General features: G+C 43.9%; 1 protein-coding gene across 4 annotated transcripts in view; it reads right to left on the reverse strand.

Annotated features, from left to right (window-relative positions):
• The window catches only part of ttll5 (tubulin tyrosine ligase-like family, member 5), a 453533-nt gene extending 428439 nt beyond the window's left edge, over positions 1 to 25094 (reverse strand). For 3 of the 4 annotated variants that reach the window (XM_072567973.1, XM_072567972.1, XM_072567971.1), the window contains exons 1-2: positions 24934 to 25094; positions 16045 to 16263 (exon numbers count right to left, since the gene is read on the reverse strand). In XM_072567973.1, the coding sequence (XP_072424074.1) occupies positions 16045 to 16112 (68 nt within the window). In that variant the 5' untranslated portion in view covers positions 16113 to 16263; positions 24934 to 25094. Of the gene's footprint in view, positions 1 to 16044; positions 16264 to 24933 lie in introns of those variants that run through there. The other variant, XM_072567974.1, reaches the window with a different exon arrangement.
• Positions 25095 to 27776: the final 2682 nt, after the last annotated feature.

Consider the following 27776-nt stretch of genomic DNA (forward strand, 5'->3'; position numbering starts at 1 on the left):
CAAAGGATTACAGCCCTTAGGATAGCCCTGAATACCGCGCTTACCCAAATGGCAAAGAGGGAAATATTATTTGCATAGCAAAGATTACATGAATATGGCGATAAGCCTGGTAGATACCTAGTGTTTCTCGCAAGGAAAGTCGGAGGCTGAGGGGTGACCTTACAGAGGTTTACAAAATTATGAGGGGCATGGATAGGGTAAATAGGCAAAGTCTTTTCCCTGGGGTTGGGGAGTCCAGAACTAAAGGGCATAGGTTTAGGGTGAGAGGGGAAAGATATAAAAGAGACCTAATGGGCAACTTTTTCAAACAGAGGGTGGTACATGTATGGAATGAGCTACCAGAGGAAGTGGTGGAGGCTGGTACAATTACAACATTTAAAAGGCATTTGGATGGGTATATGAATAGGAAGGGTTTGGAGGGATATGGGCCGGGTGCTGGCAGGTGGGACTAGATTGGGTTGGGATATCTGGTCGGCATGGACGGGTTGGACCGAAGGATCTGTTTCTATGCTGTACATCTCTGTGGCTCTATGACTCTATGAAGAGTGTTGTGGCCAATGGGTTTACCCCCTGTCAGCACTCTCTATCATTTATTACATAACAAAGTTTCAGAAGACATGGAATAATTACTTAGAACATGGGATCAGGAGTTGGGGTTTGAAATATCCACAGAAATGTGGGACGACATCTGGGAAAATGCCAGAAAAATCTCCATCTGTAATAAAACTCAAGCCATTCAGTTAAACATACTCCATAGGACTCATATAGCACCGGAACGATTGGCAAAGTTTAGGGCGGCACGGTGGCACAGTGGTTAGCACTGCTGCCTCACAGCGCCAGAGACCCGGGTTCAATTCCCTCCTCAGGCGACTAACTGTGTGCAGTTCGCACATTCTCCCCGTGTCTGCGTGGGTTTCATTCGGGTGCTCCAGTTTCCTCCCACAGTCCAAAAATGTGCAGGTTAGGTGAATTGGCCATGCTAAATTGCCTGTAGTGTAAATGTAGGGGAGTGGGTCTGGGTAGGTTGCGCTTCGACGGATCAGTGTGGACTTGTTGGGCCGAAGGGCCTGTTTCCACACCATAAGTAATCTAATCTCATCTAATCTCAATGTGTCCCAAATGTAAAATAGAGGTGGGCACTCTCACACACTGCTTATGGACATGTCATAAGATCCGCAAATACTGGGTCAGCGCAGCAAATGCTTTGACAGAAATGTTGGGAGTGGAAATTAGAATAGGTCCAGTATCTCTTCTCCTGGGCTTTTCGAGCTGGATGTGCACGGGAAGAAATTATTTTCCATTCTCTCCTTTTGTGCAAGGAAAAACATCTTAGTAAAGCCCTCCAGGACTTTCGAATTGGTATAGGTTGGTTATGGAATGTATTCCCCTTGACTTCCTTACAAATATGGTGCACCAAAAAACGGAATTATTCTATAAAATATGGCAGCCCTTCCTGAATTATATAGATACAGATATTTCGGCCATTTTGTCAAGGGCTTTCATCGAATTGTGGTAGCAGTTCTGGCTGGTCCGGGGGCCCTAGGGGGGAGGAATCCCGTATGAATATGGGTTTTATTTTGACTTGATGTTAATTCGTTCCGAGCATGTACCTCACTGTTTAATCACCATGTTATTTTTTTTTCTCTTGAGTAATGCAAGATATTTTATTGTACGCTCTGGTTAGTTATAGGTTAGATTAGTAGTTAGTTGAGTTTTGTTTTCTCCGTTTTTTTCTTTATCTCTTTTTGTCTGTTAGGTTTTGGTTATTATTTATTTAATATGTTATTATATATTAATGTTTGTAGTTGTGAGTTTGTAAAAACATGTTAAATTTTCAATAAAAATATCCATTTAAAAAAAACATGCAGGTTCAGTCGGCAGCAAGGAGGCAAAATGAAATACGAGCATTCACTTTGAAAGCTATGGAATATAACAGCAGTGAATCACTACTGAGGCAGTATAAGGCTCCAGTCAAACTGCATTTGAAATAACGTGAGCAGTTTTGAGACCCATATACAAGGAACGATATGTTGGCCTTGTAGGAGATCCGGAGGAGGTTCACAAGAATGATCTCAGAAATGAAGAGCTTGTAATATGAGGAGAAGTTGAGAGCCCTGGATCTGTACTTCATGCAGTTTAGAAGGATTGGGGTGAAGTGGGGTAGGGTTTGGCAGGGTTGGCTTGGTTGTCATGGAAACTTCCAGAATACTGAGAGGGCTGGATAGAATGGAAGTGGAGAAGACCTTTCCACTAGTAGGAGAGATTAGGACCTGGAGGGATAGCCTCAGAGTAAAGGGAAGGCTCTTCAGAACTGAGAATGAGGAGGAATTTCTTCAGCCACAGATTGGTGAAACTGTGGAACACATTCTACAGCAAGTTGTTGGAGGTCTAGTCATTCAGTGCCGTTAGAAGAGAGATAGATAGGTTCTTTATTAGTCAGGGGACCACAGGTTACAGGGAGAAGACAAGAGAATTTGATTGAGAAACATATCAGCCATGATCAAATGACCTAATTCTTCCCTGTATCTTTTAGTCTTTTGCTCTCCTGAGTGAATTCAGTTAACTAAGCACCAACTGGAAAAGTGCCTGTATTTTCTGGCTTAGCGCTCTATTAGGCAAACACCAATGACGAGCAAAAATACATGAAATAAAGCATTCTTCATATGCTTCCGAATACAAAATGATCACATTGGGGTGGAACAAAAACAGAAATTGCTGAAAATGCTCAGCAGGTCTGGCAGCATCCGTGGAGAGAAATCAGAGTTAATGCTTAAGGTCAAGTGACCCCTCCTCAGTGCTCTTTCAATTTTCACATTCGGAGGGGTCTATGATGGCAAAGAGGAGATTGCATAATGCAACCTCTTCTTTATTTCACCCTAAAAGGTCATGCATACTACTTGAGAACACAGTGACACAAACACAAATCCACTTAAAGTAGCTTGACATCCCCAGAAGCATCATAAATAGTTGTTTGAATAATAAGACAATAATTGAAGTGGATGCAGACAAATTGGCGCCATGAGGTTGTATACAAATGCAGCCAGGTGGTAAAATTTGGTGGGGGAAGGAACACAGATTGTTAGCAGGATAAAAGCGCAGCATCATATCGTAAAACAATGAAGTCAGGCAGAGTGCAGCTGTATTAAAGTAAGGAAAGGCTGGATGATCTTTAATACCAGGAGTATCACAAGTAAAGTGGATGAGCTGAGGGCAATGATTGATTCATGAAAGTGTGATATCGTAGCTATCACAGAGACATGGTAGATGGAACAGCAGGATTAGCAACTCAACATTCCGTTACATAGAATCTTCAGGTGACTCAGAGAAAGCGCAAGAGGTGGCTTTGAATTATTTGTGAAGGAGTCAGTTACTGCTATAAGGGGAAATTATGATTTGGAGGGGACATCAAATGAAGCTTTGTGGGTAGAGCTTGGGGATAAAAAAAAGGGGCAGCTACATTGCTTGCAGACAAATGTAGACCATACCAGGTAAGGATGGCAGATTTCCTTCCCTAAAGGACATCAAATGGACAATTTACATCTATTGATGGTCACTATTACTTCCAGATTTTATCGCCATAGTCATACAGTATGGAAATTGACCGTTCAGTCCAATCCATCCATGCCAACCATGTTTCTGAAACTAAACTAGCTCCATTTGCCTGTATTTGGCCCCTATTCCTCTAAATATTTCCTATCCTTGTACTTGTCCAAATGGTTTTTAAATGTTGTTATTGCACCTGCACCTTCCACTTCTCCTGGCAGTTCATTCCATATACAATCCTCTGCTTAAAAACGTTTCCCTTCATGTCCCTTTTAAATCTTTCCCCTCTCACCTTAAACCTATGCCCTCTAGGTTCGGACTCCACTACTCTAGGGAAAAGACCTTGGCTATGAACTTATCCATGCCTCTCATGACTTCATAAACCTCTATAAAGTCACCCTCAACATCCTATGCTCCAGGGAAAGAAGTCCCAGCCTATCCAGCCTCTCCTCATAACTAAAACCCTCCAGGCCTGGTAACATCTTTGTAAATCATTTCATAATTTTCAATTTAATAACATCCTTCCTAGAGATGGGTGACCAGAACTGCTCACACTACTCCACAAGTGGCCTTATCCACATCCTGTATAGCCACAACACAATGTCCCAACTCCTATACTCAGTGCTCTGACCAATGAAGCCAAACATAATTTTCGCCATCCTGTCTACCTGTGACACCACTTTCAAGGAACTATGTACCTGAACCCCTTAGTCTCTCTGTTTGACAACTGTCCCCATTGCCCTACTATTGTGCCATACTATTAACTGCATAAGTCCTGCCCTGGTTTGTCTTACCAAAATGCAAAATCGCATTTATCCAAATTAAACTCCACCTGCCAATCCTCAGCCCATTGGCTGATCAAGATCCCAATGTACTCTTAGATAATCTTCTTCACTGCCTACGATACCATCGATTTTAGTGTCATCCACAAACGTACTAACCATGTTTCCTATATTCTAACCATGTTTCCTATATTGTCATCCAAATCATTCATATAAATAAATATATATATATTATATAGTGGACCCAGCACCGATGCTTGTGGAAAACTGCTGGTCACAGGCCTCCAGTCTGAAAAACAATCCTCTATCACCACTCCAACTTTGAGTCCAATTGGTTAGCTTTCCATGGATCCCATGTAATCAAACTTTACTTAGCAATCTACCATGCAGAGCCTTGCCAATTTTACTATCTGCTATGGTGGGATTTGAACACCAGCTCTGACAGTATTAAGATTGCGTGCCTAAGCAATCCAGTAACATTATCAGTATGCCATCACCTTGAAGAAATTGAGGAGTAAATGTGTGAACAATTCATGGAGGCATGTAAAAGTAATAATACAGGGTAACAGTAGTAGTGATTTCAACTTTCCCAACATTGACTGGGATAGACATGGTGTTAAGGGCTTGGACAGAGTGCATTTCTTAACCTTGAAAGTGTGAGGTGATACAATTTGGAAGTAATTTAACAAGAAAATATTCAATGAATGGCATGACATTAAGTTCTGTGGAACAAGGAGACCTTGATGCGTTTGTCCATATATTACTGAGGGCAGAAGGGCATACAGTAGGGCGGTAAAAAAGGCATTTTTAATCAAGGCATAGATTACAAAAGCAAGAAGGATATGTTAGAATTGTATAGACCAGAGTATTGCATGCAGTTCTGGTTGCCACATTACAGGAAGAATGTGATTGCACTGGAGGGGATACAGAGGAGATTCACCAGGATGCTGCCTGGGATGGAAAATTTAAGTTATGAGGAAAGGTTGGCTAAACTTGGGTTGTTCTCTCTGGAGCAAAGATGACTGAGAAGTCAATCTGATTTAGATGTACAAAACTAAAAGGGGTGTATAAGGGTCAGTTTGTCCCCCTCAGTTGAAGGGTCAGTCATGAGAGGATACAGGTTCAAGACGAGGGGGCAGGTTTATGGGCAAAATGTTTTTTTTTTAAACCAGAGGATGGTAATGTTCTGGAATGCACTGCTTGGGAGGGTGATGTGACGAATTGCCTCACATTCTTTAAAAAGTACCACAAGTCCCTGAGCCAAGAGCTAATAAAATGGATTACGTTGAAGGTCAATTGTTTCTCAAAAGTCGGGACAGAGTCAATGGGCCGAAGGATCTCTTCTGCACAAGACTCTAACAACAAGTACACGGACTAATGACTAATGATGGAAACAGCCATGTGATTGGTTCTTAAGTAAATGAACAGCAAAAATCCAGAAAAATTTACAGAGAAGGTATTTGATCTTCATCAGTTCAGGAGCTCCTGCAGTCAAAGCTCATTTCAAACTTGAAGAAAACTAGTTGATCTTTCCTTCAGCAGTTGCTGTAAGGTGTGACTTTTAATTGATAAATCAGAGGCATTTTACAAGGGAACCAGCCAAACTGTGCCCTTTGCAAACCAATAGAAAAGGAAAGCCAGGAAGAATCTATCAGATCAACAAAAGACAACTCAACTGGCTTAAAGAGCTGAATGGCCTATTCCTGCTCTTATTTTCTATGTTTTGTATGTAACAGAACTCAAGAACAAAGTCTACTGAACAATCTTACACTTCAACCCTCCAGCCATGTTTTTTCCCTTGTGAGTGTGTAAGGGGGAGTTTATAAGGAAAGTAGTGTTTTAATTTGTAGCGTTATATGCTGACAGTTGATAGGTGTGTACCTTTATCACTTGCAATAAATAGAAATTCTTATTAAATAGAAACCTGGTCCATACTATTTGTTAACCTTGTAAGAAATCAGGCAAGCTTGTATATTTAATTTAAAATCTTTAACTTTTGTAACTTGTAAGCTTTTGTTGGAACAACAAGCCTAGATTTCTAAAGCATTCCACAGTGAGTCTTGACATTGTCATCATGTTTTGGCCAAAGAGCTTAAATCCACATCCTCAAAGTTAGTTTCTCCTTATTCATTCTCAAAACCTTTGCGATTTTGCATTCCTTCATTAAATCTCCCCAAAATGTCTTCTATTTTGTGCATAGTTCCAGTTTCTCCAATATCTCTGCACATCTTGTTTCTCCTTTCTGACATTTCAATCATGTACCCAACCCTTTGCTCTCCCTCAGAGCTCCCTTCAGTTTCTGCAGTAATTCATGGAGATCAATTTTTAAGGCATCTTTTCCTTCAAATCGTGTCCCATCTGACTAAAGGACTCAACTCTTGCCCTTTCAATGTCGTTGGTGATCACACAGATCATGAAGTCAAAAAACAGATTTGCTTCAGTCTTTAGGCTCTGTGCATTTTTGGGAACACGTATATTTGTGGATAATGAGAATTGAAAAATGGAAGATTTAGACGCCTCTTGGATTGCAATGTACTTACGATTTGACTTCTATGCCCTTAAAAATCACAAAGCCAAACTAACTGGATATTGCCAAGCGATTTTGGGGAAAAGCTTTTAAATGAGAGATAGGAGATTATTCTTACATCCTCCAGTCTCCAAGTGGAGACTTGAGACTGTAAGAATTATGAAGATAGCATTAATAAAAGGCAGAGAGCAGGTAGGCACAAAAGAACTGGTGGCCTGAAATGCATCTACTTTAATGCAAGGAGTATAGTGTGTAAGGCAGATGAATTTAGGGCTTGGATTGCTGCCTGAGAGTATGGCATTATTGCCATCACAGAGACTTGGTTGAAGGAAGGGCATGATGATTGGCAACTAAATGTTCCAGGATATAGACACTTCAGACAGGACAGGGAGGGAAGTAAAAGAGGGGCTGGAGTTGCATTGCTGGTCAAGGACGATATCGCGGTTGTGCTAAATTAGATTAGATTACTTACAGTGTGGAAACAGGCCCTTCGGCCCAACAAGTCCACACCGCCCCGCCGAAGCGTACCCACCCATACCCCTACATTTACATCGACCCCTTACCTAACACTACGGGCAATTTAGCATGGCCAATTCACCTGACCTGCACATCTTTGGACTGTGGGAGGAAACCGGAGCACCCGGAGGAAACCCACGCAGACACGGGGAGAACGTGCAAACTCCACACAGTCAGTCGCCTGAGGCGGGAATTGAACCCGGGTCTCCGGCGCTGTGAGGCAGCAGTGCTAACCACTGTGCCACCGTGCCGCTAAAGGGGGACTCTATGGCGGTCTTGGGTAGTGAGGCATTATGGGTGGAGCTGAGAAATAAGAAAGGTGCAGTTACATTGTTGGGGCTGTATTACAGACCTCCCAACAGTGAGCGTGAGGTAGAAGAACAAATAGGTAAACAGATTATGAATAGATGTGTTGGAAGGAAGGAAGGAAGGTGTGTTGGACATTTTGAACAACTTGAGGATAGACAAGTCCCCCGGGCCTGACGGGATATATCCTAGGATTATGTGGGAAGCAAGAGAGGAAATTGCAGTACCGTTGGCAATGATCTTCTCGTCTTCACTGGCAACGGGGGTGGTACCAGGGGACTGGAGAGTAGCGAATGTTGTGCCCCTGTTCAAAAAAGGGAATAGGGATAACCCCGGGAATTACAGCCCAGTTAGTCTTACTTCTGTGGTAGGCAAAGTAATGGAAAGGATACTGAGGGATAGGATTTACGAGTATCTGGAAAGACACTGCTTGATTAGGGACAGCCAGCACCGATTTGTGAAGGGTAGGTCTTGCCTTACAAGTCTTATTGAATTCTTCGAGGAGGTGACCAAGCATGTGGATGAGGGTAGAGCAGTGGATGTAGTGTACATGGATTTTAGTAAGGCATTTGATAAGGTTCCCCATGGTAGGCTTATGCGGAAAGTCAGGAGGCATGGGATAGAGGGAAATTTGGCCAATTGGATAGAAAACTGGCTAACCGGTCGAAGGCAGAGAGTGGTGGTAGATGGTAAGTATTCAGCATGGAGTCCAGTTACAAGTGGAGTTCCGCAGGGATCAGTTCTGGGTCCTCTGCTGTTTGTAATTTTTATTAATGACTTAGATGAGGGAGTCGAAGGGTGGGTCAGTAAATTTGCAGATGATACAAAGATAGGTGGAGTTGTGGACAGTGAGGAGGGCTGTTGTCGGCTGCAGAGGGACTTAGATATGATGCAGAGCTGGGCTGAGGAGTGGCAGATGGAGTTCAACCCTGCCAAGTGTGAGGTTGTCCATTTTGGAAGAACAAATAAGAATGCGGAATACAGGGTTAATGGTAGGGTTCTTGGTCAGGTGGAGGAACAGAGGGATCTTGGGGTCTATGTACATAGATCTTTGAAGGTTGCCACTCAGGTGGATAGAGTTTGTAAGAAGGCCTATGGAGTATTATCGTTCATTAGCAGAGGGATTGAATTCAAGAGTCGCGAAGTGATGTTGCAGCTGTACAGGACTTTGGTTAGGCCACATTTGGAGTACTGTGTGCAGTTCTGGTCGCCTCACTTCAGGAAAGATGTGGAAGCTTTGGAGAGGGTGCAGAGAAGATTTACCAGGATGTTGCCTGGAATGGAGAGTAGGTCGTACGAGGATAGGTTGAGAGTTCTCGGCCTTTTCTCGTTGGAACGGTGAAGGATGAGGGGTGACTTGATAGAGGTTTATAAGATGATCAAAGGAATAGATAGAGTAGACAGTCAGAAACTTTTTCCCCGGGTACAACAGAGTGTTACAAGGGGACGTAAATTTAAGGTGAAGGGTGGAAGGTATAGGGGAGATGTCAGGGGTGGGTTCTTTACCCAGAGAGTGGTGGGGGCATGGAATGCGCTGCCCGTGGGAGTGGTAGAGTCAGATTCATTGGCGACCTTTAAGCGGCATTTGGATAGGTACATGGATGGGTGCTTAAACTAGGATAGAAGTTCGGCACAACATCGTGGGCCGAAGGGCCTGTTCTGTGCTGTATTGTTCTATGTTCTATGTTCTATGTAGAGGCAATAGGGTAATGGTGATGGGAGATTTTAATTTTCCCAACATTGACTGGGATATACTTAGCGTCAGAGATCTGGATGGAGTAGAGTTTGTACGAAGCGTCCAGGAGAGTTTTCTAGAGTAGTATGTCAATAGTCCGACGAGGGAAGGGGCCATATTGGACCTGGTACTGGGGAATGAACCAGGACAAGTGGGAGAAGTTGCAGTGGGGGATTTCTTTGGGAACAGTGACCACAATTCTGTAAGTTTTAGAATACTCATAGATAAAGAAGAGAGTGGTCCTCAGGGAAGAGTACTAAACTGGGCCAAAGCCAATTATATCAAAACTAGGCAGGAGCTGGAAAATGTGGACTGGACAGCTATTTGAAGGGAAGTCCACATTTGAGATGTGGGAGGCTTTCAAAGGTAGGTTAACGGCAATGCAGGATAGGCATATCCTGTTGAAAGCAAAAGGATAGGAAGGGCAAGATTCATGAACCGTGGATGACAGGAGAAATTGTATGACCAGCCAAGAGGAAAAGGGAAGCGTACGTAAGGTCTAGGCAGTTAAGAACAGAACAGGCCCTGGAGGAATATCGGAAGAGTAGGACAAGTCTTAAACAAGGAGGCAAGCGGGCGAAAAGGGTTTATGAAATAGCTTTAGCGAGCAGAATTAAGGAAAATCCCAAAGTATTTTATTCTTATATAAGAAGCAAGTGGGTAACTAGAGAATGGATTGGTCCACTAAAAGATAATGAAGGAAGGCTGTGTGCTGAACCTGAGAGAATGGGTGAGATTCTGAATGATTACTTTGCATCAGTGTTCACTGAGGAGAGAAACATGATGAATGTTGAGATTAGAGATAGAAGTTTGATTGGTCTGGATCACGTTGATATAAGTAGGGAAGATGTGTTGGGTATGCTAGAGGTGGACAAATCCCCAAGACCGAATGGGATCTATCCCAGTTGCTGAGGGAGGCGAGAGAGGAAATAGCTGGGGCCCTGACGGATATCATCCTTACCAACACCGGTGCGATGCCAGAGGACTGGAAGGTTGCTCATGTTGTCCCCCTGTACAAGAAGGGTAGTAGGGATATTCCGGGTAACTACAGGCCAGTGAGCCTGATGTCGGTGGTGGGAAAGATGCTGGAGAAGGTACTGAGGGGTAGGATCTATTTATATTTAGAGAAGAATGAGCTTATCAGTGATAGGCAACATGGTTTTGTCTGGGGGAGATTGTGTCTTACCAACTTAATAGAGTTCTTCGAGGAAGTGACCAAGTTGTTAGATGAAGGAAGGGCTGTTGATGTCATATACATGGACTTTAGTAAGGCGTTTGATAAGGTTCCCCATTGTAGACTAATGGAGAAAGTGAAGTCACATGGTGTGCAGGGCGTTCTAGCCAGGTGGATAAAGAACTGGTTGAGCAACAGGAGACAGAGAGTAGTAGTTGAAGGGAGTTTCTCGAAATGGAGAAAGGTGACCAGTGGTGTTCCACAGGGGTCAGTGTTGGGGCCATTGTTGTTTGTAATACAAATAAATGATCTGGGAGAGGGCACTGTTGGTATGATCAGCAAGTTTGCAGATGACAGATGACACAAGATTGGTGGAGTAGCAGAAAACATAAAGGGACTGTCAGAGAATACAGGAGGGTATAGATAGACTGGAGAGTTGGGCGGAAAAGTGGCATATGGCTTTCAATCCAGACAAATGTGAGGTGATGCATTTAGGCAAGTCTAATTCTAGAGCGAATTGTACAATGAATGGAAGAGCCTTGGGAAAAGTTGATGGGCAAAGAGATCTGGGAGTGCAAGTCCATTGTACCCTGAAGGTTGCTGCACGGGTGGACAGAGTGGTCACAAAGGCATATAGTATGCTTGCCTTCACCAGACAGGGTATTGAGTATAAGAGCTGGCAAGTCATGTTAACATTGTACAAGACATTGGTTCGGCCGCATTTAGAATACTGTATACAGTTCTGGTCACCACATTACCAAAAGGATGTGGACGCTTTGGAGAGGGTGTAGAGAAGGTTTATGAGGATGTTGCCTGGTATGGAAGGTGCTAGCTATGAAGAAAGGTTTGAGTAGGTTAGGTTTACTTTTACTAAATAAAAGGAGATTGAGGGGGGACCTGATTGAGGTTTATAAAATCATGAAGGGTATAGACAGGGTGAATAGAGACAAGCTTTTTCCCAGGGCGAAGAATTCAATAACGAGAGGTCATGCTTTCAAGGTGTGAGGCGGAAGGTTTAAGGGGGATACACGCTGCAAGTACTTCACACAGAGGGTGGTGGGTGTCTGGAATGTGTTGCCAGCAGAGGTGGTAGAGGCAGGCACGGTAGATTCATTTAAGATGCGTTTGCACAGATGCATGAGTAGGTGGGGAGCAGAGGGATACAGATGCTTAGGAATTGGGCGACAGGTTTAGACAGTACATTTGGATCGGCTCAGGCTTGGAGGGCCAAAGGGCCTGTTCCTGGGCTGTAAATTTTCTTTGTTCTTATGGCCTTATCGTTGGATAGAAAGACAGGGATTTGGAAGGGGTCTAACGCGGAAGGTTGCTGACTACTAACTCAACCCTCAGACATATGTCTAATTGAGGTTCTTCCATTCATTTTCAGTCAACACTAATGCAATTTCATCAACAAGAAACCAAACAAACTGAGAAAGTCACCTTGTTCTCCCTTTTTATTTGTACTCTTGATCAACAGGGCTTTACCCCATTTTTCTACTCTTGATTCTCCTGCAGACTTGTGTCATCTCATCTTGCTTTTATATGAATGTGCGCACGTTTAGGTTATAGTTTAATCCACTATAGTAATTTTATTAATAATCAATTTATGCCCATCCTTAAAGCATAGGTTTGTTTCAATAGACATGTTATTTTATTCAGTAAATTCAAAAACAAAATCTGGTGAAAGTCTTTTTTGTCTTAGACAATAGTGATGAAGAGAAACAAATTGATCACTTTTGTGACAATTCAAACATTGATATTTTTGGTTGAGAGAGTGGTGCTGGAAAAGCACAGCAGGTCAGGCAGCATCCGAGGAGCAAGAGAATTGATATTTCGGGGATAAGCCCTTTATCAGGAATCTTTTTGATATTGACATTTTTGGTACAACTCACGAAGTAGTGGGGCCTAGGGAATCGTAACAGCATCTATAGTATATGTCACCATGAAGTTGTAAACTCTTCAGAGAATCAGATGTTGTTTTTCAAAGTTCAAACAGACATTATTCAGAAATTACACCCAACTGAACCCCAAGCATAACAATGCTACCATCTCTGCAATTCTCACTGGGGAGACTCTAAAATGTGTAATGCTGAACAAGATGTAAAAGTATACCATAGAAGATACATCATTAATGGTGTATCAGTAGAAGGTAGAGATAATACCATCATAGTGCTGCTCTCTCACTAGGGACAACTGGTGATGGTTTTTCAGTGGTGCCCAGCATCAGATACCAGCCTTCAGCCAATTTGATTCACTACACCTGACGTCAAGAAATGGTTGGAGGTTCTGGAAACTGCAAAGGTTATTGGCCCTGACAACATTTTGGCAATGTTGTACTGAAGATTTGTGCTCCATAACTTGCTATTCCCTCAGCCAAGCTCAAGTTACAATACTGGCATTTACCAACAAAGTGGAAATTGCCAAGATATGTCCTGTATACAAAAAGGAGGATAAATCCAAACCGACCAATGACATCCCATCGATCCACTCTCGGGGATCATCAGTAAACTGGAAGGTGTCATCAACAGTGCTATCAAGCAGCACCTGCTCAGCAATAACCTGCTCAGTAATGCTCAGTTTGAGTTCCTCCTGACCTCATTTACACCCTGGTTCAAACATGGACAAAATGTAAGTAGGTGAGTTAGTAAGTTTGCAGATGGTACAAAGATCAGTAGAGTTGTGGATAGTGTAGGAGGCTGTCAAAGGATATAGATCAGTTGCAGATATGGGCAGAGAAATGGCAAATGGAGTTTAATCCGGGTAAGTGTGAGGTGCCGCATTTTGGGATATCAAATGTTAAGGAAAACAATACAGTTAAATGACAGGACTCTGAACAGCATTGATGTTCAGAAGGATCTTGGGGTTCAAGTCCATAGCACTCTGAAAGTGGCGACACAAGTAGATAGGGTGGTAAGAAAGGCATATGGCATGCAGAGGATTATCCGATGGAGATGGGCGGGCAGTATTTCATTCGGTTAACTGAATTCCGGATTATTAAAATGTTTGACAACATAGTTTAGCCGAGCATCGGGACCATGCGATTTTGCCAGATAATCCGAAATTCGGATGATCAAATACCAGATAATCGAGGTTCCTCTGTACTTGTCTTTATTGATTGGGGAATAAAGTACAAGAATCAGGATATTATGTTGCAGCTTTATAAGACTTTGGTTAGCCCACACTTACAATAATGTGTTCAATTCTGGTTGCCACATTACTGGCAGCACTGTAGCTCAGTGGTTAACACTGCTGCCTCACAGCACCAAGGACCCAGGTTCAATTCCCACCTCGGGCGACTGCCTGTGTGGAGTTGGCACATTCTCCCTGTGTCTTCATGTGTTTCCTCCATGTGCTCCAGTTTCCTCCCACAGTGTTAGGTGTATTAGTCAGGGGTCAATGTAGGGAAATGGGTCTGGGTGGATTACTCTTCACAGAGTCTGTGTGGACCTGTTGGGCCAAATGGCCTGTTTCCATACTGCAGGGAATCTAATCTAATCAAGAAGGATGAGGCAGCTTTGGAGAGGGGGCAGAAGAGGTTTACCAGGATGCTGCCTGGCTTAGACAGTATGAGTTATAATGAGATAAGCACATGATTACACAAGGAAGGGACAGATAAGGACCAAGGCCAGGCAGAAGGGATTAGTTTCATTTGGCATCACATTTCGCACAAGATTTGTGGGGGAGGGGCACGTTCCTATGCTGTACAGTTCTATGTTCTAGAAGAGTGAATTCTAGAGATGCGGTGAAAGTGACAGCTATTGACATCAAGGACACATTCAACTGCATGTGACACCAAGGAGTTCTAGCAAATACCTAGAAACAATGGGTGTTGGGGGCAAATTTTCTGTTGAGTGGAGTCAGATCTGATACATAGGAAGATGGTTGTACTTGTTGGAAGTCAGTCATTCCCACTCCGGGACATTTTTGCAGGAGTTCCTCAGGGTAGTGTCCTCAGCCCAACTATCTTCAGCTGCTTCATCAATGACTTTCCCTTCATCAGAAGTAGGGATGTTCACTGATGATTTCACAATGTTCAGCACCGCTCGCAACTCCTGTGAATATGGACTGCTTCAGTGTCAAATGCCCAAGGGTCTGGACAATATCCAGGCTTCGATTGATAACTGGCAAGTAACATTTGCACCACACAAATGCTGGGCAATAACCGTCTCCAATAAGAATCATCGTACCACTGACCCTTGACCTCAGTGGTGTTATCATCACTGAATCCGCCACTATTAATATCCTTGGTGTTATCATTAATCAGAAACTCAACAGGACACACCACATAAACAGTGACAAGAGCAGCTGAGAGTTTAGCAATACTGTGGCAAGTAACTCACCTCCTGACTCCTCAAAGCCTGGCCACCATTCATAAGGCACAAGCCAGGAGCGTGATGGAATACTCCCCATTCACCTGGATGGTACAGCTTCAACACCACTTAAGAAGCTTGACATCATTCAGGATAAAGCAGCCCGCTTGATTGACACCAGACCTACAAAGATCCACTCCCTCCAACACTGATGCTCAGTAGCAGCAGTCTGTACTATCCACAAGATACACAGCAGAAAGTCAGCAAAGATCCTCAGACAGCACCATCCTAACCCACGACCACTTCCATTGAGAAGGACAAGAGCAGAAAGTTCATGGGAACACCACCAGCACCTGCAAGTTCCCCTCCAAGCTCCCCACCATCCTGACTTGGAAATATATTGGCATTCCTTCACTGTCACTTGGTTAAAAATTTCAGATTTCAAACTGCCCTGGAATTCCATCACTAAGGGCAGATGTGATTCAACCTACACTAAGTGGACTGCAGCGGTTCAAGGAGGCAGCACACCATCACCTTCTCAAGGGCTACTATGGATGGACAATAAATGCTGGCCCAGTCAGTGACACCCACATCCCCACAAGTGAAGAAAACAAAACCTGAGGGTCACCTGGCCTCTGGTGAGGGAGAGGTTGAAGAGCAGAATCTTTTGTGGTAACCTCAGCCAATGCAGGAATTGGACCCACACTGTTGACATCACTCTGTATCACAAACCAGTCAACTGAGCTTCATGACATTCAGCATGGTGTATTGTTACAGTCAGTCATACTCTTGATGCCTCACACTAACTTCAACAAGATATGTCAACAGGAAGGTTACAGAAGTTCATTTATTTGCATTTTTCAGCATTGACAGGAGGTGGCACACACACAAGAAGATGGGAGAAACTGGAAAGCTATGCTAATGCAGAGGGTGATTTCTCAAAATTAGAATTGAAACTGCATGAACTTTAGAAGAGTTTAACTCTAATTCCAGAGAAGTGGAAATGATGGCACAATACGGAGATGGATGAGGTCAGAGTCAGAGGAAAAAAAATTTAGTGGAAGGAAAAGGATGTATAGTAGAAGGAAGTTACACAAAGAAGAGGGAGGTCATGGTGGAATTTAAATGCTTCTGATATGAAGCTCACTTACTCATGCTCCTCCTCATCGGATGCTGTGGAAGAATTTTCTGGCACGTGACTAACGGCAGGCATTCCCATTCAGCTCCAGCTCCAACTCCAACTCAAGACTAAACAGTTTCACGTGATGCACTTGGACCACTAAAGGTGTCACCTTCTTGGTAGGCCCAACAAATCCATCCTGCTCCACTTCAGACCACTCCTCACAGGGTAATCCATTCAACCATCTTCACTGTGAAACAAAACAAAGAATACTAGGTAATGACATTTTAAAAAGCATGTATAGCCATGTCCTAAGTAATAATTACCTCTCCTGCCTAATTCTACTAGTTTTGCTGTCTTCACTGAATTAATCTGAATTTTCTATCAAGAGGCTGACTTGTTTTGGGCATTTTCAGTGTTTGATTACAAAGTTCCAACATTTATGAATGTCTTTTTGGATGAATTAAAATGCTGCAAAACCAATCTTTCTGGATAATTATCTATTCAAAAAAACAAGCAGGATTATGGGGTAACAAAGAGAGTGGTACCAGATGAACTGCTTTTACAGATGTCTGACAATAGGCCAAATGGGCTCCCTTTGTGTTATAACCATTAAATCATTGAATGATTTTACAAGGGAAAATGGATTATTATTTAGTGAGGACCTCTTTTACCATCTCCATTTAGTTACAATTTTGAATTGCATTGAATTAGCTTTATTGTCACATGTACTCAAATGAATACAGTGAAAAGATTACAAGTCACCATTTACGGCAGCATCTTACGTACAATGGTACATAGCTTCACTTAAAATCTTTATTAATAATTACTATACCACAATGTTTTTAAATTGCACAGTTCACGAGTAAGGAGGGCAGAAAAACTAGGAATTATAGACTGCCATTTGAATTCTCATGCAAGGACAATACCAAAGCTGCACACAATCAATTTACATTACTGTGCTAAATAACTAGCAATACTGTGGCAACTATCCTGGTAAAGTAGCAAAGATTAGCAGGAAAAGGCTTACAATCCTGTCGTGCATTTCAGAACCACTGGACATATGAAAGTGCTTTACATATGCTGTATGTGGTATTCAAGAAAAATATGAACCAAAGAGAGGAATACAAAGTACTGGGCTAGTAATAAGATTCTTGGCAGTGCAGATGAGCAGAGGGATCTCTGTGTTCATGTGCATAGATCCCTAAAAGTTGCCAAACAGGTTAATGGTGTTGTTAAGGAAACTAATGGTGAGTTAGCTTTTATTGGTAGAGGGACTGAGTTTCGGAGCCAAGAGGTCATGCTGCAGCTGTACAAAACTCTGATGCGGCTGCAATTGAATATTGCGTATTGTTCTGGTCACCACATTATAGGAAGGATGTGGAATCATTGAAAAGAGTACAGAGAGAATTTACCAGGATGTTGCCTGGTATGGAGGGAAGATCTTAAAAGGAAAGCCTGAGGGACTTTAGGCTGTTTTCGTTGGAGAGAAGGAGGTTGAGAGGTGACATAATAGAGACATACAAGATGATTAGAAAACTATATGGGTTGGACAGTGGGAGCCTTTTTCCTTGGATGGTGATGGCTAGCACGAGGGGACATAGCTTTAAATTGAGGGGTGATAGATATAGGACAGATGTCAGAGGTAGGTTCTTTACTCAGAGAGTAGTAGGGGCATTGAACGCCCTGCCTGCAACAGTAGTAGACTCACCAACTTTCAGGGCATTTAAATGGTCACTGGATAGGCATATGGATGACAATGGAATAGTGTAGGCTAGATGGGCTTCGGATTGGTTTCACAGGTTGGCACATCAAGGGCTGAAGGGACTGTACTGCGTTGTAATTTTTTAATGTTATATGTTCTAATACACATTAATCAAGGATGGCATTTGTGCAATAGTTAAAAGTATACATTGCTCAGGAAATCAGGATTTGGAATTGGTGTTGATGGAAATAAGAAATAGTTGTTTGAAGAGCCACTATTGAGAAGGGTCTACAGGTGCTCTAACAATAACCACAATGTGAGACAAAGCATACAAGAATAAATATCAAGTGTCTGTGTTAAAACATCAGCAATAATCAAGGTTGATTTTAGACTACCTACAAGCTGGGAAAATCAGATTGGCAGTAGTAACCTGAATGAGGCATTTACAGATAGTTCAAGATAATTCCTTGAAGCAGCATGTTTTGGAAATGATCAGGGTTATATTGGACTTTGTATTGTGCAATGTAACAGTATTAATTAACGATCTCAGTGTAAAGACTTGCCTAGATAGCAGCCACCACAATACGCTTGACTTTTATATTCAATGTGATTTAAACCTAAATAAGGGCAACTATGTCAGCAAAAAGCTGATCTGGCATACTAAGCAAGAGAACAGATCAACAGAGTTACAGTGACAGGTATTTAAGTGGATATTTCAAAGTACTCAGAATAAGCATATATTTACAACAAAGAAAAATTCTAAACGGAGGACTCACCATCCATGGCTAACTAAAGAATTTAGGGGAAGCATCAAACTTAAGCAAAGGCTATACGCATGTGCAAAGATGACTGGCAGATCAGATGACTGATCAGCACTTAAAGAACAGTAGATAATGAATAAAAGGTTACTCAAGATCGAAAAAAAAAGTACGAGAGGACTCTAGCTCTGAATGTAAAATGGGTAACAGTTTCTTCATTTAACCAGAAGAGTGCTGATCCTCCAAAAGGTAAGAATTGTAATTTAGTAGCAGGTAGTAAGGAGATTGCAAGTAAAATAAATGAATATATTGCTTCTGTTTTCACAACAGAGAAAACAATAAAACATGTCACGACTCACCGGAGTAGCAAACTGAAATCAAGTCCCATTATTCCTGGAGATGTCACAAAGTTAAACTTTTTTTTAAAATGTAAATTCCTCGACTTACCTGATTTTCAGACCCAGTTTCGAAGAAAGCACGGGTCAGGTTTCTGTACTAACAAGAATTACAATTTATTACAAATAAATAGGCTCAGGATACAGGTAAACAATTATGTGCCATCAGCACATAACTCTACTAGTTAAAACGCTAATTTACTTAAACACACACACTTAGGAAATAAAAACATGGGTATTATGGACAGAGGTGAAAACTGGGAAAGCAGCACGGTGGCCCCTATTCACATGATCGTTGACAGGATTCTTGTGCTAATCAGAATGTTGCCTCTTGGTCTTCTTCCCCAGGTACTTCTACTAGTTTGCAGAAGGCACTAGGTTTCCAGGTCACTTGTAAGACACCGCTATAAACCAACTGCAGAAGGCAAGATAAACTGGTTTTCATCAGGCTTAAAGAGGCTTTTACTGTGTAGAAATCAGAGACAGGCCCTGGGCTGTGGAGATCTGATGCCTTCTCAATATTATGTTCTCAGCCCAAAGCTGTTCATCTACCTGAGAACAAGTCATGTAGTTGTTGGCACGGAAGACCTTTGTCATCAGTAACTGGTCACTAGTCTATAGACTAATCAGGCAAATCTTCATTTGTTAAAACCCTTGGCTCTAGCTGGCTTTACCTTCTTCTACTACTTATTATCCACAGCTACTGTTGAATATTTTGGCCCCTTACCTAAAATTATATTCTGATATTGTAAACAGCCCAAAGAAGGCTCACTGGGCTGATAACAGGTATGGAAGGTCTGTGTCTTTGGGTCTTCTAATAGTGTAGTCAGTGTTTCCTTGGCCAGGTTGATGTTGGATCCAACAAATCACGCCTCTATGGATCACCCAAAATTCACAAACCAGGAGCCCCCCTCAGACCTATAGTCTCACTGCCTGGAACACCAACTTACAGACTGGCCAAGGAGTTACACCAAAGACTAACACACTTAGTGAAAGACTCATGCCACTCCATCCACTCCACTCAAGAATTCCTGATCACCAGAGACATCAGAATAGAATAATGGTCTCCTTTGACATAACAGCCCTGTTCACATCCAACATTAACATTGCCAAGGAAATATTGACTGCACTATTAGAAGACCCAAAGACATATCCATCAAACACTATCAACTTCATCAGCAAGGACAACATTGTCAAGCTACTGGACCTATGCCTTACCACCCACTTCACCTTCAACAACAAAACCTACAGACAAACCAATGGAACACCCATGGGATCTCCGATGTCAGGGTTCTTAACAGAGGCAGTAATGCAGAGACTCGAACAAACAGCTCTGCCAACCATCCAAATGAAACTTTGGGTCCGCTACGTGGATGACACCTTTGTCATCACTAAATGAAACAAATTAGAGGAAACCTTCAAGACCATCAATAATACCCTTACTGGCATAAAATTCACTAAAGAGGAGGATAACAACAACAAACTGCCATTCCTAGATGTCACAGTAGAGCGAACAGCCAATGGGGAACTTCAAACCAGTGTCTACAGGAAAACAACACATACAGACCAAATATTGAACTACAGAACCAATTATCCCAACACCCAAACGAAGCTACATTAGAACATTATTTCAACGAGTCACCACACACTGCAGCACAGAGGAACTACGAAGGGCAGAGGAAAATCACCTATCAAAATCACATTCAAAATGAACAGTTATCTAATGAACACAGTCCGCCGATTTCTCAGCAACAAACCCAAACAAGCAGACAAAACACATCCAGAAACCCTAGCCACTCTCCCCTACATCAAAGACATCGCGGAAATGACTGCCAGACTACTCAGACCTCTTGGCATCATGGTAGCCCACAAACCCACCAACACACGGAAACAGCAGTTAATGCACTTAAAAGATTATATACTGACAACAAGCAAAACTAATGTCATTTATAAAATACCGTGCAAGAACTGTAACAAACATTACATTGGACAAACAGGCAAAAAACTAGCCACCAGGATACATCAACCACACACAAAAAGACATGACCCACTCTCTCTAGTATACTGACACACAGATGAATAAGGACACCACTTCGAGTGGGATAACACATCCATCCTAGGACAAATGAAACAGAGACATGCACATGAATTCCTAGAAACATGGCATTCCAACCAGGACTGTATCAATAAACACATTGACTTGGATCCCATTTAACCACTCTCGGAGAAAAAAAAACATGAAGTGACAAAACCACGGGAAATGACGCCACTGCAGGAAATGACATCAACCTGAGGAAACCTAAACACAAACAGAAATTGGGTTACTAACACCAGTGCTTCACCAGAGGCTCACTGATATTACCTAGTATGGTGACAAAACATCTGAAAACGAACCTTGCAGCTCAGCGAGCAAACTTACATCCAGAACCTCAACCTGAGCTACAAATCTTCTCAAAACTCACTGAAAACTGTTCTAATGAACAATGATGAACCTTCCTGCAATCATACCTTCCAAACGTGTAATCTCAACTACCCAGAAAAAGAAGGGCAGCAGGTGCATGGGAGCACCGAACCTGCAAGTTCCTCTGTAAGTCGCACACCATCATGACTTATCATTATATCATCAAATTTCCAAGTTGCTGGGTCAGAATCCTTGGTCAGTAAGAGACCCAACTGTATCAGTGAAGTGGACCCAAAGCAGGCCGTGGTGGAGTTAGGTTTGGGCCATTGCGGTACCTGATGCTATCAATGGCATCTGCACTGGTGAGGTCCAGCAAGGACTCATGGTGACAAGGGTATCAGTAGAGGTGTGATGGTGCCAAGGAGTGATGTCTTCTGTTCCGGTGGCAGCAGCGCAATGAAACGGACTTATGCCTGGCCAGCAGGCCCAGGGCACTTCAAAAGTGTTCAACTTCACTGTCCTTTTTGTTAAAATTTTTCTGCACATATATTCTATGTTTTGTCATGGTTGTGGGTGTGTTCGCATGACTGGGAAGTTGATTTGCAGACATTTCATCCCCTGTCGAGGTGACGTTTTCAGTGCTTTGGAGCCTCCTGTGAAGCACTGCTGTACTGTCTCTTCTGGAATTTATTTGGTTCCATCCCTGCTGTTTCCAGTTGTTCGCTGTAGTGGCTGGTATATTGGGTCTAGGTCTATGTGCTTGTTGACAAACAACACGACAAGAACATGCCATGACTTAATTCATTAGCCACGCTACCTTATATAAAAATGTCTTGGTACTAACAGCCAGACTTCTCCAATCGCTCCATGACAGCCCATAAACCAACAGCCACACTCAGACAACAACTCACGAGGACAAAAGACTCTGTACCCATCACGTGCAAGACTAATTTACAGGATTCCATGCAAAGACTGCACAAAATACTATATCGGGCAAACAGGCAGACAACTAGCAATCAGCATCCACGAACACTAACTAGCCACTAACCATCGCAACCAGCTGTCCCTAGTAGCCATACACACAGATGACAGGGACTATAAATTCAACAGGGACAACACAACGATCATTGAACAAACCAAACAGAGGACAGCCAGAGAACGTGGGGAGAAAGTAGCATAGAGTACAATAGGTGAGTGGGGGAGGGGATGAAGGTGATAGGTCAAGGAGGAGAGGGTGGAGTGGATAGGTGTAAAAGAAGATAGGCAGGTAGGACAAGTCCAGACAAGTCAAGGGGACAGTTACTGAGCTGGAAGTTTAGAACTAGGGTGAGGTGGGGGAAGGGGAAATGAGGAAACTGTTGAAGTCCACATTGATGCCCTGGGGTTGAAGTGTTCCGAGACGGAAGATGAGGCGTTCTTCCTCCAGGCGTCTGGTGGTGAGGGAGCGGCGGTGAAGGAGGCCCAGGACCTCCATGTCCTCAGCAGAGTGGGAGGGGGAGTTGAAATGTTGGGCCACGGGGTGGTGTGGTTGATTGGTGCGGGTGTCCCGGAGATGTTCCCTAAAGCGCTCTGCTAGGAGGCGATTTCGAAGCTACTTGGATGCTGCCTGAACTGCTGTGCTCTTCCAGCACCACTAGTCCAGAATCTGGTTTCCAGCATCTGCAGTCATTGTTTTTACCTTGCAGACTGGAGGCAAAGCCTCAAGTTTTGAAGCCCAGCATGGTTTGGACACTTGGCCCAGTGCAGTCTGGAGGTTAGATGCTAGCATGGATAATGGTGAAGTATACTGTATTTCAAGTACATTTTAAAAACTTTTTATTATGCCAGATTTTTATTTATTATTCTTTTATACCAAATATTTAAGTATCTTGTATGTAAGACCGTGCCGTAAGCACTCATTCATGGCAAGTGACAATAAAGCTAAATCAATTCTATTACAGGAAATAGGATGTGAGAATGTCTAGTCAAGGGGAGCCGATGAGATTGTAATGGATTTGGTGACTAGTCTATCCCTAGAAATGGAAACAGAGATGTCAAGGAATGGAAGGCAGAAATCAGAGATGGATCAGGAAGTTGAGAGCAGAGTGAAAGTTGGAAGCAAAATTTATAAAGTTGTCCAATTCCAGACAAGAGAAGGAAGCAGCACTGATAATGTCATTGATATAAGTGAGAAAGAGTTGTGGATGGAGGCCAGAACAGGACTGGAACAAGGAATGTTCCATGTACTCATAGGAAGGATGTGATTGCACTCGAGAGATTGTAGAAGTGATTCACCAGGATGTTGACTGGGCCGGAATTCTAGCTCAGCTGCGAGCAGAGACTTGTTTTCCTTCAACCTAAGAAGGCTGAGGGGAAGCTGTACAAAGATCTGAGGGCCATCTACAGGGTGCATAGGGCTGATTCCTGTTCCGCAAAGACCGTTCTCTCCGCGACTACCTGGTCAGGTCCACGCCCCCAAACAACCCACCCTTCCATCCTGGCACTTTCCACTGCCACCGCAGGAACTGTAAAACCTGCGCCCACACCTCCTCCCTCACCTCTATCCAAGGCCCTAAAGGAGCCTTCTACATCCATCAAAGTTTTACTTGCACATCCACTAATATCATTTATTGTATCCATTGCTCCCGATGTGGTCTCCTCTACATTGGGGAGACTGGGCGCCTCCTAGCAGAGCGCTTTAGGGAACATCTCCGGGACACCCGCACCAATCAACCACACCGCCCCGTGGCCCAACATTTCAACTCCCCCTCCCACTCTGCCGAGGACATGGAGGTCCTGGGCCTCCTTCACCGCCGCTCCCTCACCACCTGACGCCTGGAGGAAGAATGCCTCATCTTCCACCTCGGAACACTTCAACCCCAGGGCATCAATGTGAACTTCAACAGCTTCCTCATTTCCCCTTCCCCCACCTCACGCTAGTTTCAAACTTCCAGCTCAGCACTGTCCCCATGACTTGTCCGGACTTGTCCTACCTGCCTATCTCCTTTTCCACCTATCCACTCCACCCTCCTCTCTGACCTATTACCTTCATCCCCTCCCCCACTCACCCATTGTACTCTATGCTACTCTCTACCCACCCCCACCCCCCTCCAGCTTATCTCTCCACGCTTCAGGCTCACTGCCTTTATTCCTGATGAAGGGCTTTTGCCCGAAACGTCGATTTCAAAGCTACTTGGATGCTGCCTGAACTGCTGTGCTCTTCCAGCATCACTAATCCAGAATCTGGTTTCCAGCATCTGCAGTCATTGTTTTTACCTTTATGATCGAAACGTCGGTTCTCCTGCTTCTCTGATGCTGCCTGATCGGCTGTGCTTTCCCCGCACCACACTCTCGAGTGTGCATAGCCCATCAAGTATATTCCACGTTTCAATGTAATCACGATTTGTGTGATAACTTTCAAAGAAACTAACACAGACACGATGGGCCGAGTGAACCAGCATTGAAGGATAACTCTAACCAATGCCAAAGCTGGGTCAGGCAAATTGGGTTTGGATCAACGGCAGCATGGGCTAAGTGAACCTCCCGGTTTATTTCTGCACTGCCCCGGATCCCGGGCCTACCCAAACCGCCCAGCCTGGTCCCAACTTCACCCGACTCACTTTCCAATGGGCATTGACAGGGGTGGTCCACCCAGGTCGGGGAACCCTCCTGATCTCTTTACCTGAGCTGGTGTCTCCTACTTGCCGCGGATGTCAGATCGATCCTCCTCCTGGGACACTCAGCGTTGCCGTATCCACAGCTTCACCCCGTCTCCCCTGGTAACTGCACAAGCCTCACAGCAGCGTCCCCTTACCAACCGACCCGCCCGCCAACTCCAACGCGCCTGCGCCAGACCTTTGCACCACCCCTCCCCTTTAACGTCATTAAGCGCCTGCGCTGAAACCTCCTCCCCGCCCACTGCATCCCGGATGGCCGATGTGCGGTTGCGCAGCGCACGGGCCCGGCTGAAGGGCGGCAACGCGCCTGCGTGAGAGCCCAAACCCCGCCTTCTTTCATTTTCGCCCGCGATCATCCAGTTTTGAATTTGTTTGTCAACGGGCTGCGAAGAAAGTTGTTATTAACGATGTGCAGCTAATCTGAAAATAGGTTCCTGAAGCGGGGGACACAAAAATACCTCAGTCAAGCACTTGAGCTGCGGAGATTAGAAATGTGTTGCTGGAAAAGCGCAGCAGGTCAGGCAGCATCCAAGGAGCAGGAGAATCGACGTTTCAGGCATGAGGCCTTCATCCTGGGGGAGTGCAGTGAGAGAGGGACTCACTGAGATCCTTGTAGAGGGAGGAAGAGAGCTTCTTCAAGGAAGGCCTCCTCGCAAGACGATTCGCAGTAGGTTAAAATCAACGAGGAGAACCTGAGGACTGCAGATGCTGGAGATCAGAGCAGGAAAATGTGTTGCTGGAAAAGCGCAGGAGGTCAGGCAGCATCCAAGGAGCAGGAGAATCCAAGTTTCGGGCATGAGCCCCTCTTCAGGAATGAGGAGGGTGCACTTGAGCTGCGACGAGGCCAAGAGAAAGATGGGGGGAAAAGGAGTATAATGTTCAGAAATAGCCAATTGATGAGACTAGACATTGGTGTAAACAATCCGGTGGCCGAGCTGTGATTAACAACTAACTAAATCGAGTGAGCCGCTGGGATTTCCCTTTGTTCGTCATCAAGGTGTAATAAAGAGCTCAGGTTCCCTAGAACCGGATTCGATTGATCCACATTCACTGGGTTCCCCTGATGAAGGGCTTTTGCCTGAAATGTCGATTTTCCTGCTCCTCGGATGCTGCCTGACCTGCTGTGCTTTTCCAGCACCACACTAATCTAGACTCTGGATTCTCCCTTGGTCCAACTCGTCCATGCCAACCAGATGTCATAAATTAATCTTGTTCTATTTGCCAGCACTTGACCCATATCCCTATAAACACTTCCTATTGATCTGGATTCACTGGGCCCCCTTTAACCAGATTACATTGATCTAGATTCACCAGGTCCCCTCTAACTGATTGTACTAATCCAGATTTACCAGGTTCCCTTTAACCAGATTACACTGATCTGGATTCACCAGGTCCTCTCTAACTGATTGTACTAGTCTAGATTCACTGTGTCCCCTTGAACCAGATTACATTGGTCTGGATTCACCAGGTCCCCTTTAACTGATTGTACTAATCCAGATTCACCAGGTCCCCTTCCACCAGATTATACTGATCCAGATCCATCAGATCCCCTTCAATCAGATTGCATTGATCCAAATTCACTGGGTCCCTTTCAAATAGTTTACACTGATCCAGATTTTGGATCACACTGATCTGGATTTGATGGACTTCATTTGTCCGGTGGTGAGGTGATGGCCTAGTGGTATTATCACTGGAATGTTAATCCAGAGACCCAGGAAATGTTCTGGTGACACGGATTAGAATCTCTCCATGGTGGATGGTGGGATTTGAATTCCATAAAAAATCTGTAGTTAAAAGTCTAATAATGACACGTCAATTATTGGGAAAAAAACAATTTGGTTCATTAACGTCTTTTCAGTAAGGAAACTGTCCTCTATACCTAGTCTGGCCTACATGTGACTCCAGACTCTCAGCAATGTGGTTTGGTTGACTCTTAACTGCCATCTGGGATGGGCAATAAATGCCAGTTTAGCCAGCGATGCCCTCAGCCCATGACTGAGTAAAAAAGATCACCTTCCACTGAGTCCATTGGTTCACTGGTAACTGGATTACACCGAACCAGATTCGTCGGGCACCTCCAAACAGATTGTGATGTTGTTTATCACTTCACTCAAATTACTCTGATCTGGATGTCACTGGACCCCTGTAACATTACAACATTAATCTAGATTTACTGAAAATCTTCAATCCCAATTGGATTAATACTGAGTTGAATTAATAGAGACCACTCCAACCCTGACCAGAAAACAACTGATTCTGATTTACTGAGTTTCCTTCTGTGCAGATTACAATGATCAGATTTATTGGGACCCAGCCTAACCAGATTAAACTCATCTGGCATAATTTGGGACATACTCTATTTAGATTATACCAGGACCTGCTCCACCCGGAACACACCGATTCCAGTACAGTAGGACCCACTCGATCAGGATTATACCTGAAACCCACCCCAACAGGATCACTCCAATTCGGATTACATCGGGACCCAATAAATCTAGATTGCACCTGGCACTCATTGTAACAGGATCACTCCGATCCAGGTTACAGTGGGACCCGCCCTAGTGATCCGGATCATGGGACACGGATTACACTGGGACCCGCTCTAATGATCCGGATCACTCAGACACGGATTACACTGGGACCCGCTCTAATGATCCGGATCAGTGGGACACGGATTACACTGGGACCTGCTCTAATGATCCGGATCACTCAGACACGGATTACACTGGGACCCGCTCTAATGATCCGGATCAGTGGGACACGGATTACACTGGGACCCGCTCTAATGATCCGGATCACTCAGACACGGATTACACTGGGACCCGCTCTAATGATCCGGATCACTCAG

This window comes from Chiloscyllium punctatum, chromosome 4 (assembly GCF_047496795.1).
Source record: "Chiloscyllium punctatum isolate Juve2018m chromosome 4, sChiPun1.3, whole genome shotgun sequence".
Lineage (NCBI taxonomy): Eukaryota > Metazoa > Chordata > Chondrichthyes > Orectolobiformes > Hemiscylliidae > Chiloscyllium > Chiloscyllium punctatum.